The 12,250-nt window shown below is 45.2% G+C and overlaps 1 protein-coding gene across 2 annotated transcripts in view; it reads right to left on the bottom strand.

The window, feature by feature from the left end:
- Positions 1 to 8,186: 8,186 nt before the first annotated feature.
- Positions 8,187 to 12,250, bottom strand: part of LOC137335511 (nucleotide-binding oligomerization domain-containing protein 1-like) — a 39,845-nt gene continuing 35,781 nt past the window's right edge. For both annotated transcript variants that reach the window (XM_068000854.1, XM_068000861.1), the window contains one exon: positions 8,187 to 8,912. In XM_068000854.1, the coding sequence (XP_067856955.1) occupies positions 8,843 to 8,912 (70 nt within the window). In that variant the 3' untranslated portion in view covers positions 8,187 to 8,842. The remainder of the gene's footprint in view (positions 8,913 to 12,250) is intronic.

Raw genomic sequence — 12,250 nt, 5'->3', positions numbered from 1 at the left:
CCGGGTAAGGACGGCAGGTTTCACAGAGGAGGAAGGTTGGGGGGGCAGGCACGACTGAAGAAAAGATCAAGGAGCGAGGCCTTCAGGGGGCTCTTATAGAAGAGGAGAGAGGTGAAGTACCAGGCTAAGGGATTTGGTGATTTCTGGTAGGGATTGGCTATATTCTGCACACCCTCCAGCACTTACATGAATGAAAGCCGTACCACACTCCTGCTCATGTACTAGCCCAGTACAGCCATACTCCGTGCATTCAAACGCTTCATTTGGTGCAGTAAGGTTGCCAACTCTAGTTGGTCGTATTCTTAGAGGTTTCATCACATGACCTCCTGTCTCCAACCGTCCTGCCCCCACACGCCCGCCATTGGTCGCCTAACACAACTTTCCTCGCGGACAACCGCGTACCCTCGCTAATAGGAAAGCCATTCTTTGTTACCTGATTGGATGACTCGTGATTGTCAATCAAACAGCGATTTCTCCCATCTCCAATATTTTTATAACTAATAAACAAAAGAAAATGAAAAAAAGCAGACAAATCTTTTCAATGACCCAATGATTTTTCTCCTGGGTTGTTTGCAGATTAATCCTCAATTCCTGGAGACTCCAGGACAATCCTGGAGGGTTGGCAACCTTAGCAGTCAGACTGGCGATGAACCAAGCAGTGGTTTTAAATCAGAGAGCAGTTCTCTCTCAGGATCACATATACTTGGTGTATGTGGCACCTACCTCTCTGCATAACCTTTATATAGTGCAACAATTCCGCACATGATTGATTGTCGCAAGAGCGCAACTGGAAAGGGGAAGGGAGATCTTGTTACGGTTCTGTCTTTTTAAACTGTCGCTGTCAACAAATCATTGCCTGGAAGGAGTCTATTGTTGGATGGTACTAGGTTTGGGACTACATCCAAAACCAGTTAAGCAACACAACTTAAACCAACTTCCCCATGCACATACATGGGGCCCCCTTCCTCTCCTTTGTGCTGAGTAATGTACAACACTGTGCATGTTCTGGGTAAGAGACATTTGATTTTACCTTTGAAGAGTAGGCAAGTTAAGTGACCTTGTTCTCTCCATTCTTCCTCCACCTTTGCTCCCCTTCTTCTCTTGACTCCTGTCGGGTTATATCTCCCATTGGTGCCAAACTCCCTTCAGTGCCACCCAATTGGCCCTTTTTTCATGGGGCAGCCTGGTCGGTGAATGTCAACAACCTATTTGACCATGTAGGGCATCACAGCAGATCCACATGCCTGTGCTCAACTGAATTTCACGCCTATCCACACTTCTCAACGTGGGTCACAAAATAATGACCTGGGATTTGGCATCTGGCCTAATTTCCCCCTTTCCAAGCATTGCAGCTGGAATTGGTAACTCAATTGGGAATTGAACCAGGAACTTCTGTCCCGTTGCACACCAGGTGATGCATCATTCATCCACCCGATCAACAGACGAGCTAGGCCATTTATAATGTCACACACACATATGTGACATGGTTTCATGGTGCAATTAATAATAACACCAATATTTATACAGCGCATTATCATATTGAAATATCTTGGGATCACAGACATTCACAGGACAGAAAGAGGCCATTTATCCCATTGCGTCTGTGCTGGCTCTTTGCTGAAGCAACCCAAAAACTAATCACATTGCCCTGCTGTCTCCCCATAGCTCAGTATCTTTCTCTGCTTCAAGTATTTATCCACTTTTTCTTTAAAAGATGCAATGGTGTCTCTCTTAACCACTCCCTGTGGCAAAGCATACACTTTGCATAAAGAAATGTCCCTTAATCGCTCTCCTCACTCTCTTAGTGACACTTATAACTAGTGACTGATTCCCCAACTAGCAGAACTAGTGCTTAAACCCTTTACATAATGAATTACTTTTGAAGGATAGTGAGACTCGGGTAGACAAATGGAGCAGCAAACTTCCATAAAGAGCAACGAGATAAATGAGCAGTTAATCTGTTTCTTTTTACTTTGGTTGTATTAACTGAAGGAGGAAGAAGCTAAAACACAGGGATTAGTGCATGGGATATTTAACATCCACTTGAAGCAATGGAGTAGGGCAACAGGGTCAGAGTTTAATGCCTCATCTGAAAGTCAGTAATACTGACAATTCAGGACTCACTCAGTCCTGCTCCAGAGTGTAACCCAGATTACGAACTCAACCCCCTCAGTTGTCAATGACACCCCCTCAGATCACAGTGATGCGATATTTGGTGAACAAAAAACTTCAAGTTTTTTTAAAGTAACGCAGCTTAACCCTCTTCAGCTCCAAGCATTTTACTATTGCTGATTATTTCAACCAAAGAATCCAAAACCTGTTAGTTTACTTGAGTCATTAGTACTTAAGAGCTAGGAATATCTTACTGTCTCACTGCAACACTGTACACACCCAGCACTTGTATGTTCTTTTCGCTCTGAAGACCCAGGACTTCTGGTTTCAGCCTTACCTCAGTTACGTGGCTGGCCCAAGGCAGTAGAGTTAAGGAATGCTGTTATTGATTTTCTTCCCGTTTTAAATGGGAAATTCCCCCCTCCCCCCCCAACCTCAGATGGTCATCCAATAGGTCGTTCCTCTTCCTTCCGTCTTGTGCATCGAGTCCAACCCCTCGCATCCCACCGCACTGAGTTCACCCAAAGGGGAACCTCTTCCCTAAATCCACGTCACCACCACCAGTCAGACTAGATGTGTGATTCTGCTTTAAGGTCACATGACAGACTGGCTGAGATCCCAAGATTGTGGGAGATAAATGCAGCTGATTGTGATCAGATCCTAACAGCAACTACATGCCTCTTTCAATTAAAACGATAAGGAGACACGCAAAAAAAATCTAACAAAAGTGCCCCCTTTTTAGAGGTGCACGACTAATAGAAACCCCAATCATGAGAAACAACAGCAACGTGTCAAATTAAATCATAATGTTGTTTGCACTATCCACAACGCACTCCAGTCCCTGCGGTGGAAGGCCTCAAGCGTACCAGCAGACACTGTGTGTTCCTTCTCCAGGGCCATCCGGGCATGGACAATGCATGGAAGAGAAGCAGGCAGCCAGAACGAGTACCCCCATGGGCTGCGTCCAACCTGAACATGTGGATGGCCACCTTGGCCAGGCCACACAGCAACTGCATGGGATCATGCAAATTAGGGAAAGTTTATCTCTTTGAGAAGTAGTGTGGTATTCCTCTAGGTTACAAAAAAAAGCTTATTTTATTTTAGCTTTACTAGAAGACTTTTAACAACAAATCCATTTTCTTTATGGCACTGATAGGTTAGTAGCAAATATTTACCACCTCGCCTATGTCAGTTCATTTTGTTTTCACTATCAGTTATAATTTGGTGAACACTGTGATACAATCTTGAGAGAAATCCTTTTATTCAGTACTAGGATGACAACTTGCATTTATATAATGCCTTTAAAGTAGAAAGATGTCCCAAAGCTCTTCACAGAAATGTAATCAGACAAAAACCGCCATCGAGCCACTGGAGATATTGGGCTCGATTTTTGGACATCCGAGCCGGCGGGTTCATGGCGGGGGGAGACTCCGAAAATCGGGGGTTCCTGGGGCGGGTCCAGAGCCTGCCTCCAACCTGCCCAATTCCGGGTTCCCCAATGACGCTCTTAGATGCGCGCGCAGCCCCCGCATGCGGGACTCCCGCCAGCAATTAAAGCCGGAGGGATCCCACTTAAGGCAATTAATGTGATAGTTCAGGTCGTTAGCAGACCTGATTTGTAGGATATTTTTGGAGGGGTGGGATTTTCATCTCAATTGAGCGTGTTTCCCCTACTGGTGGAAACACTCCTAGTTGAAATGGGCGTGTTGCAGGCACCAGCTTGTGGCAGCTGCAGAGGTCCATTTGACAGGTGTGGGGCGGGGAGACCCTCACTCATTGCAGGAGGCCACTCTGTCACTTTGGATAAAGTTTGGCCTCCACCACCCTCCTCCTACCAATAAAACTCACCAACTTGGAACCTCAACCCCAGTGTGCAGACAAAATTACCTACCTTGCGGACCCCCTCAAATGTACATCTTCCGGATGGGGGCCGCCATAGCTGCAGTCATGACCTCCTCGGAGGACGAACAGCATCACCAGCCTCGCCGGCCACGCCGTCCACCTCTGACATGTGGAGCTCCGCAACACAGTGCTGTGACACATCCACCTGCACAGCAGGGGGGAGGGCAACCGCAGAGAGAGATGCGTCACAGAAGGCACTACCCTCGCCACAGGGTCTACAGACCGAGGCTCAACTTCCTGGACCTCTCAGAGAAGCAGTGCACATGGAGGCTCAGAGTCACTCGACATGTAGTCTCCTTTATGCCAAGCTGCTCCCGGCTGGCCCGAGCAACATCTTCTTACCTGTCGCTGTCAAAGTCACCACTGCCCTCAACAACTTCTCCTCCGCATCCTTCCAGGGTGCCACCGGGGACATCGCCGACGTCTCTCAGTCGTCTGCACAAAAGAGCCCTGCAAATACAACTACACCCACTCTGCAGTGACACAATGGGTGGCATCAGGTGTGGGTCTTCATTGTGATCCTCAGGAAAGGGCATTATTGCACAAACCAGACAAGATTTGCAGTAGTGGTGACAACATAATATGTTATGTGAGTTGATCAGAAATCAAATATAAGTAAAAACCATGACAAACCCTCAAACACCCTTGTGCATCCCCTTCATGCTCATGACACGTTTGCCTTACGCTTCCTACTGCACATATGTGATGCATGCCCTGTGGCTGCAGCACAGGTAGTGGCAGGTTGAGTGAGGCTGACCATGAAAGAGATGCATGAGAGGGTGAGTATGAGATAGAGCCATGAGATTGTATGAGGATTGGGTTGAGTGGTAGTGGTGGGATGAGTACTGGCGAGGTGAGTAAGTGCAGGTAAGATGAGGATGAGTTTTGAGTGGGTGTGAGGGGTGATGTGACAGAGTAGTGTTGGCAGTGCAGAAGGAGATGTGGGGTGGGGGCGATGATGTGGCAGACGGAGTGTAGGGGAATGAGTAAGTGTACTCACGTCAGCTGACCTACTTAGGTGGTTAAAGCGCCTCCTGCACTGTATGCAGGTGGGCGATATGTTGGTGGTGCAGGTGACCTCCTCTGCCACCTCGAGCCAGGCCTTCGTGGTGGCAGAGGCAGGCCGCTTCCTCCCGCCCACCGGGGAGAAGATCTCTGTCCTCCCCCTCCTCCTGATTGAATTTTTTGAAGTAGTGGACAGGGGAATGTCAATGGATGTTATTTATATGGACTTCCAAAAGGCATTTGATAAGGTCCCACATAAGAGACTGTTAGCTAAGATAGAAGCCCATGGAATCGAGAGAAAAGTACGGACTTGGTTAGGAAGTTGGCTGAGCGAAAGGCGACAGAGAGTAGGGATAATGGGTATGTACTCACATTGGCAGGATGTGACTAGTGGAGTCCCGCAGGGATCTGTCTTGGGGCCTCAATTATTCACAATATTTATTAACGACTTAGATGAAGGCATAGAAAGTCTCATATCTAAGTTTGCCGATGACACAAAGATTGGTGGCATTGTAAGCAGTGGAGATGAAAACATAAAATTACAAAGGGATATTGATAGATTAGGTGAATGGGCAAAACTGTGGCAAATGGAATTCAATGTAGACAAATGTGAGGTCTCCACTTTGGATCAAAAAAGGATAGAACAGGGTACTTTCTAAATGGTAAAAAGTTAAAAACAGTGGATGTCCAAAGGGACTTAGGGGTTCAGGTACATAGATCATTGAAGTGTCATAAACAGGTGCAGAAAATAATCAATAAGGCTAATGGAATGCTGGCCTTTATATCTAGAGGACTAGAGTACAAGGGGGCAGAAGTTATGCTGCAGCTATACAAAACCCTGGTTAGACCGCACCTGGAGTACTGTGAGCAGTTCTGGGCACCGCACCTTCGGAAGGACATATTGGCCTTGGAGGGAGTGCAGCGTAGGTTTACTGGAATGATACCCGGACTTCAAGGGTTAAGTTACGAGGAGAGATTACACAAATTGGGGTTGTATTCTCTCGAGTTTCGAAGGTTAAGGGGTGATCTGATCGAAATTTATAAGATATTAAGGGAAACAGATAGGGTGGATGGAGAGAAACTATTTCCGCTGGTTGGGGAATTTAGGAGTCGGGGGCACAGTCTAAAAATTAGAGCCAGACCTTTCAGGAGTGAGATTAGAAAACATTTCTACACACAAAGGGTTGTAGAAGTTTGGAACTCTCTTCCGCAAACAGCAATTGATACTAGCTCAATTGCTAAATTTAAATGTGAGATAGATAGCTTTTTGGCAATCAAAGGTATTAAGGGATATGGGCCAAAGGCGGGTATATGGAGCTAGATCACAGATCAGCCATGATCTTATCAAATGGCGGAGCAGGCACGAGGGGCTGAATGGCCTACTCCTGTTCCTATGTTCCTATGTTCCTCACCCCACCCAGTAGGACCTGGAGTGAGGCATCATTAAACCTGGGAGCAGCCATCCCCCTGGGCTGCTCCATGCTGTAATTTTGTCTCCTTTCAGCAGCATCAGTCAGTGGAGGACTGCCCCTTGAAATAGGGCTCCTCCAGCTGACAGCCTATGATGCGGGCGCACAGTCTGCCCGCTGCGCAGCTTTCCAGCGCGAAACCCAGAATCCAAGGTAAGTGGCTTCAATCAGGATGCGATCGCGTGCGGAGCACCCCGAATTCACTAGGTGCGTTACCCATGCGCCCAGTCGACCCCCCACTGCCAACCCGCCTCCCTCCTAATATCGAGCCCATTAGGAGGGAAAGGGGTAGCTCTGCAGGTTAAGGGTGACAGAGTGGAATGTTAGGGGGCAGTGCGGAAGATGAGAAAGTTAGAGAGGTAGGGCACATTGTTAGGGGGTGCATCGGAGATGTTATGGGGGGGGAAAGGTGATGGAGATCAGAAGGAGGGACAATGGGGGGACTGGGGGTGAAGAGGAGGATTTTTAAAATTTATCTTTCTTTGGGATATGGGTGTCACTGGAAAGGCCGGCATTTATTGGCCATCCCTAATTGAGAAGATTTTGGTGAGCCGTCTTCTTGAACCGCTGCAGTCCGTGTGGTGAAGGTTCTCCCTCAGTGCTGTTAGGAAGGGAGTTCCAGGATTTTGACCCAGCGACGATGAAGGAACGGCGACATATTTCCAAGTAAAGATGATGTGTGACTTGGAGGGGAACGTGCAGGTGGTGTTGTTCCCATGCACTTGCTGCCCTTGTCCTGCTAGGTGGTAGAGGTCGCGAATCTGGGAGGTGCTGTCGAAGAAGCCTTGGCGAGTTGCTGCAGTGCATCCTGTGGATGGTGCACACTGTAGCCACGGTGCACTGGTGGTGGAGGGAGTGAATGTTTGGGGTGGTGGATGGGGTACTGATCAAACGGACTGCTTTGTCCTGGATGGTGTCGAGCTTCTTGAGTGTTATTGGAGCTGCCTCATCGAGGCAAGTGGAGAGTATTCCATCACATTCCTGACTTGTGCCTTGTAGGCGGTGGAGAGGCTTTGGGGAGTCGAGAGGTGAATCACTCGCCACAGAATACCCAACCTCTGACCTGCTCTAGTAGTCAAGGCATTTATGAGGCTGGTCCAGTTGAGTTTCTGATCAATGGAGACCCCCAGGATATTAATCGTTGAGGACTCAGCAATGGTAATGCAATTAAATGTCAAGGAGAGATGGTTAGACTCTCTTGTTGGAGATGGTCATTGCCTGGCACTTATCTGGTGCGAGTGTTACTTGCCACTTCTCAGCCCAAACCTGGATGTTGTCCAGGTCTTGCTGCATGTGGTCATGGACTGTTACATTATCTGAGGAATTGCGAATGGAACTGAACACTGTTCAAGCATCAGCGAACAGCCCCACTTCTGACCTTATGATGGAAGGAAGGTCATTGATGAAGCAGCTGACAATAGTTGGGCTTAGGACTTTTATATAAAGCTTAATCATGTCACCAGTACATCTCAAAGTGCAACGCGGAGTGAATTAGTTTTGGACCACAGTGTCTGTTATGTAGGCAAAATGCAGTTGAGTGCAAGGAAAGTCAGCACTACAGAAGAGTGATCCTGCATCTCACCACAAAATATATTGCCACACCATGGCACCTTTTAACACTTTACTTTGGAGCCTTTTGCTTTGGGACGTCCTGAGGTCGTGAAAGGTGCTATATAAATGCAAGTCTTTCTTTTTGCAGTTTATTATTTATTTAAAGTGGACACATATTTTGAAGGTAGAGAAATATATGATCAACTGTAATAAAACTCTGGTTACACTGGGTACTGTAGCATAATGGTTATGTCAGTGGACTAATAATCCAGAGCTTGTGAGTTCAAATCCCACCATAGCTGTTCAATTCAGCTTCAAAAGCTGGTATCAGTAAAGTTGTTGGATTGTCATAAAAACCCAACCGGTTCATTGATGCCCTTTCGGGAAGGAAATCTGTTGTCCTTACCTGGTCTGGCCTAAATGTGACTCCAGTCCCAAACCAGTGAGGTTGATTCTTAACTGCCCTCTGAAATGGCCTAGCAAGCTGCTCGGTTGTATCAAACTGCTGCACTGCAGTGGTTCAAGAAGAAGGCCCACCAATGCCTTCTCAGGGCAACTAGGGACAGGCAATAAATGCTGGCCTTGCCAGCGATGCCCTCATCCTGAGATTCAATGATATGCCATCACGTACATTAAATGTTTAAGAGTTACAGCAATTAATTTTTAATCTTTTGAGTTTTTTTTTGGTGTACCTTGTACCACACCACACAATATTTGCTACATTCTCTTCAGGTGGTATTGTAGGTGAGGTAGATCCTCAGTGCAGATTATCAGTAATACATCACGCACCCAACAGATGCTGTTCAGAACACAATCCGTTGCTCTGCATTAAGAGCTGTGGTTTCCTCAATGGATATTTTATTGCTCTTCAGGCTAATTTGGGACAAACACAAGAAATAAAACACCATGAAACAGCCATTTGTGAAATGTTTTCAACCAATAATATTTGTATTCTCTTTCATAACAAGTCACAATCTATGGCCAATATGAAGGCTAGACCCTGTTATCTCGACCCCCTGACCCTGCCACTATATGACTGACTACTAGCGGGCGCACGAGTGCAGCCCTTCCTCCATGTTTCCCTCCCTCAATACTAACTAAAGCACTGAGCGAGAATAATGATGAGAATTGAGTTACTGTTATATGTTGCTGATCTGATTGCAGGTGTGATTAGTAGTTTGGAAGTTAAAGGAATGCAGCTGAAGTTGTTTACAGAAGCAGATAGTTAAATGGAATGCTGGAATATGAGGCGGTGGGTGAGATAGAAAGATGTGGAGATGCCGGTGATGGACTGGGGTTGACAATTGTAAACAATTTTACAACACCAAGTTATAGTCCAGCAATTTTATTTTAAATTTAAAATAAAATTGCTGGACTATAACTTGGTGTTGTAAAATTGTTTACAAGAGATAGAAAGAGGGGGCGAGTTTGAGAATGTGAGGGATAGAGAAATAAAGAATACTGAAGAGAGAGAGAGAGTTAGAGAGGTAAAATGCAACTAGAGACAAAACTCACTGGAAACTAATATTGATCCAGCGATAAATAACAATTATTTTTTTAAGAAATGGTAAGGCCAGTTTCAGAGAGAAATAATGAGGCAAATTCACGTGCTGTTTGCCCGAGTAAAACCTGGGGCAAATGTGAGATCCTATGTTGTGTGTGACACAAATCTCCGCCAATGTATTTCCTGATTGCCAACCATGACAGGAAATGGAAATTCTCATCACCTCAGGAGGAATCAATGCAACAAATAGAAACACTCGTTAGAAAAGGAAGAGTTTATTGAGAAAACTTAAAGTCGTATTTTAACTCAAGGGAGGTATTGGAATGATGTGGGGGTTTTTTCTGTTAAAGCGTCAGGCAGACTTTTATTTTGTTTAGGAAAAGGAGAATAATCATCTTCTTTTCACTATGGTGATGTCACACAAGCAACGTGATGATGCGTTTGAGTCCAATTTATATCATCGCACTGTGCATTTGAGAACAGATGGACAGCTTGTCCAAGCAGATGTTCCTAAAGATGCTGCTCACTTAACCTAAAATGTCACACCTGGTAATATTGTAGTGATGGTGTCACAATCCAAATCCAAATAATCAATGATGAGGCCTGCAGCCTGCAAAAGCAATGCCCAGAGTGTCAAACTATCCAAACAGGATCTACTGTAGGTCAAAGTAGGTGGGCATGCTTTTATTAATGCGCAAATCGGCCAGCAATTTGTAGTGAGGAAGAGCTACTCCGTGTATTGCGAATCGCCACAAGTTATTGGACGATTTGCGTCACTCTGCTGTTAGGTTCGTGAAAACGGCATCTCGCCCTTCACCTTCCCATGAGTTTCATGAAGTTGCTACATTTGCACCTTAATTGACCATTAAACTGGCCACAGAAAGTTAAGTCTAGTAATTATAGCATAAGTACCCTTTTAATAACGTGATAATTGTTAATGACTGCTAATCAACCTCTCTTGCCCAGAAAATGAACAATTATAAGTGTGGAGTCTCATTCCAACAGATAGTGAATTGTTGTTGGAGATTTTAAAAATGTCAAATTTAATTTTTTTTAAAAATTCTTACTTTTCCTTTCTGTCTCTTTATTCTCTCTCTCTTAATCCAATCTTTCTTTCCCTCTCTTTATTTCTCTTTCTGTACCTGATTTGACCTTGAATTCACCCACTCTAATTTACACTCCCTTCTCAGTCTTTCCTCTGTTTATTTCTCAATCCTTAAATCTCAATGATTAAGGAGATGTCCTGTTGGTCCCCTTGTTCACTGTAGTCCCAGATGCCCTGTTTCCCTCACTGCACCGTTATCAGCTCGCACTTCCAGCAACTTTATGGGCAAAGAATCTTTGAGCTGAAGGTTGCAGGAAAAAATTTAACTAACTGGGCATGCTGTGAGAAGCCTCACTCCAGCAAATATTTTCTCCATTGATGTGTTTGCAATCGATTGTGTTGTACTAGAGGCCATTTTGTTGCAAGATGAAGGTGAAAGCCCAGATGTGCATACACTAAAGACACAGCACTAAGTCCATCATTGCAATTGAAGAGGAAAGTGTGCCACCTGCTTTGTAATTCCAGTGACATCATGAATCTAAGAGAGTGAATTCTGGGTAGAATTTGCCAATCAGCATGTGAGTGGAGAAGGACTTTATGCTGTCAAAAAAGGAGGGACTTCTCCATAAAATGTCTGCTCCCAAGTTGCCTCTAACCAATAGGTCCAAATATAAATAATGGGATAACAAAAGTGACTGAGAGACACCGATAAGAGAACAGATGTCTAAATGTAAAATGTTTAGGATTATGTAGAATTCAGTAGACTATACTTCTCCTTTAACACTTCCTCCTTATGAACATAAGAAATAGGAGCAGGAGTAGGCCATAAGGCTCCTCGAGCCTGCTCCGCCATTCAATCAGACCGTGGCTGATCTTCGACCTCAACTCCACTTTCCCGCCCGATCCCCATATCCCTCGATTCCCCTAGAGTCCAAAAATCTATCGATCTCAGCCTTGAATATATTCAATGACTCAGCATCCACAGCCCTCCGGGGTAGAGAATTCCAAAGATTCATAACTCTCTGTGTGAAGAAATTCCTCCTCATCTCAGTCTTGAATGGCCGACCCCGTATTCTGCAATTATGCTCCCTAGTTCTAGACTCTCTAGCCCGGGGAAACAATCTCTCAGCATCTACCCTGTCAAGCCCCCTCATAGTCTTTTATGTTTCAATGAGATCTCCTCTCATTCTTCTAAACTCCAGAGAAAATAGGGCCAATCTACTCAACCTCTCTTCATAGGACAACCCTTTCATCCCAGGAATTAATCTGGTGAACCTTCATTGTACCCCCTTTAAGGCAAGTATATCCTTCCTTGGATAAGGAGACCAAAACTGTACGCAGTACTCCAGGTGAGGTCTCACTAAAGCCCTCTACGCTTCCTTACTCTTGTACTTCAACCCCTTGCAATAAAGGCCAACATGCCATTTGCCTTCCTAATTGCTTGCTGTACCTGCATACTAACTTTTTGTGTTTCTTGTATGAGGACACCCAAGTCTCTCTGAACACCAACATTTAATAATCTCACCATTTAAAAAATATTTTGTTTTTCTATTCTTCCTACCAAAGTGAATAACCTTACATTTCCCCACATTATACTCCATCTGCCACCTTCTTGCCGACTCACTTAACCTGTCTATATCCCTTTGCAGTCTCTTTGTGTCC

This window comes from Heptranchias perlo, chromosome 2 (genome assembly GCF_035084215.1).
Source record: "Heptranchias perlo isolate sHepPer1 chromosome 2, sHepPer1.hap1, whole genome shotgun sequence".
NCBI classification, from domain to species: Eukaryota; Metazoa; Chordata; class Chondrichthyes; order Hexanchiformes; family Hexanchidae; genus Heptranchias; species Heptranchias perlo.
Note: the sequence above shows the minus strand (reverse complement) of the source record. Positions and strands in the feature narration are given on the sequence as shown.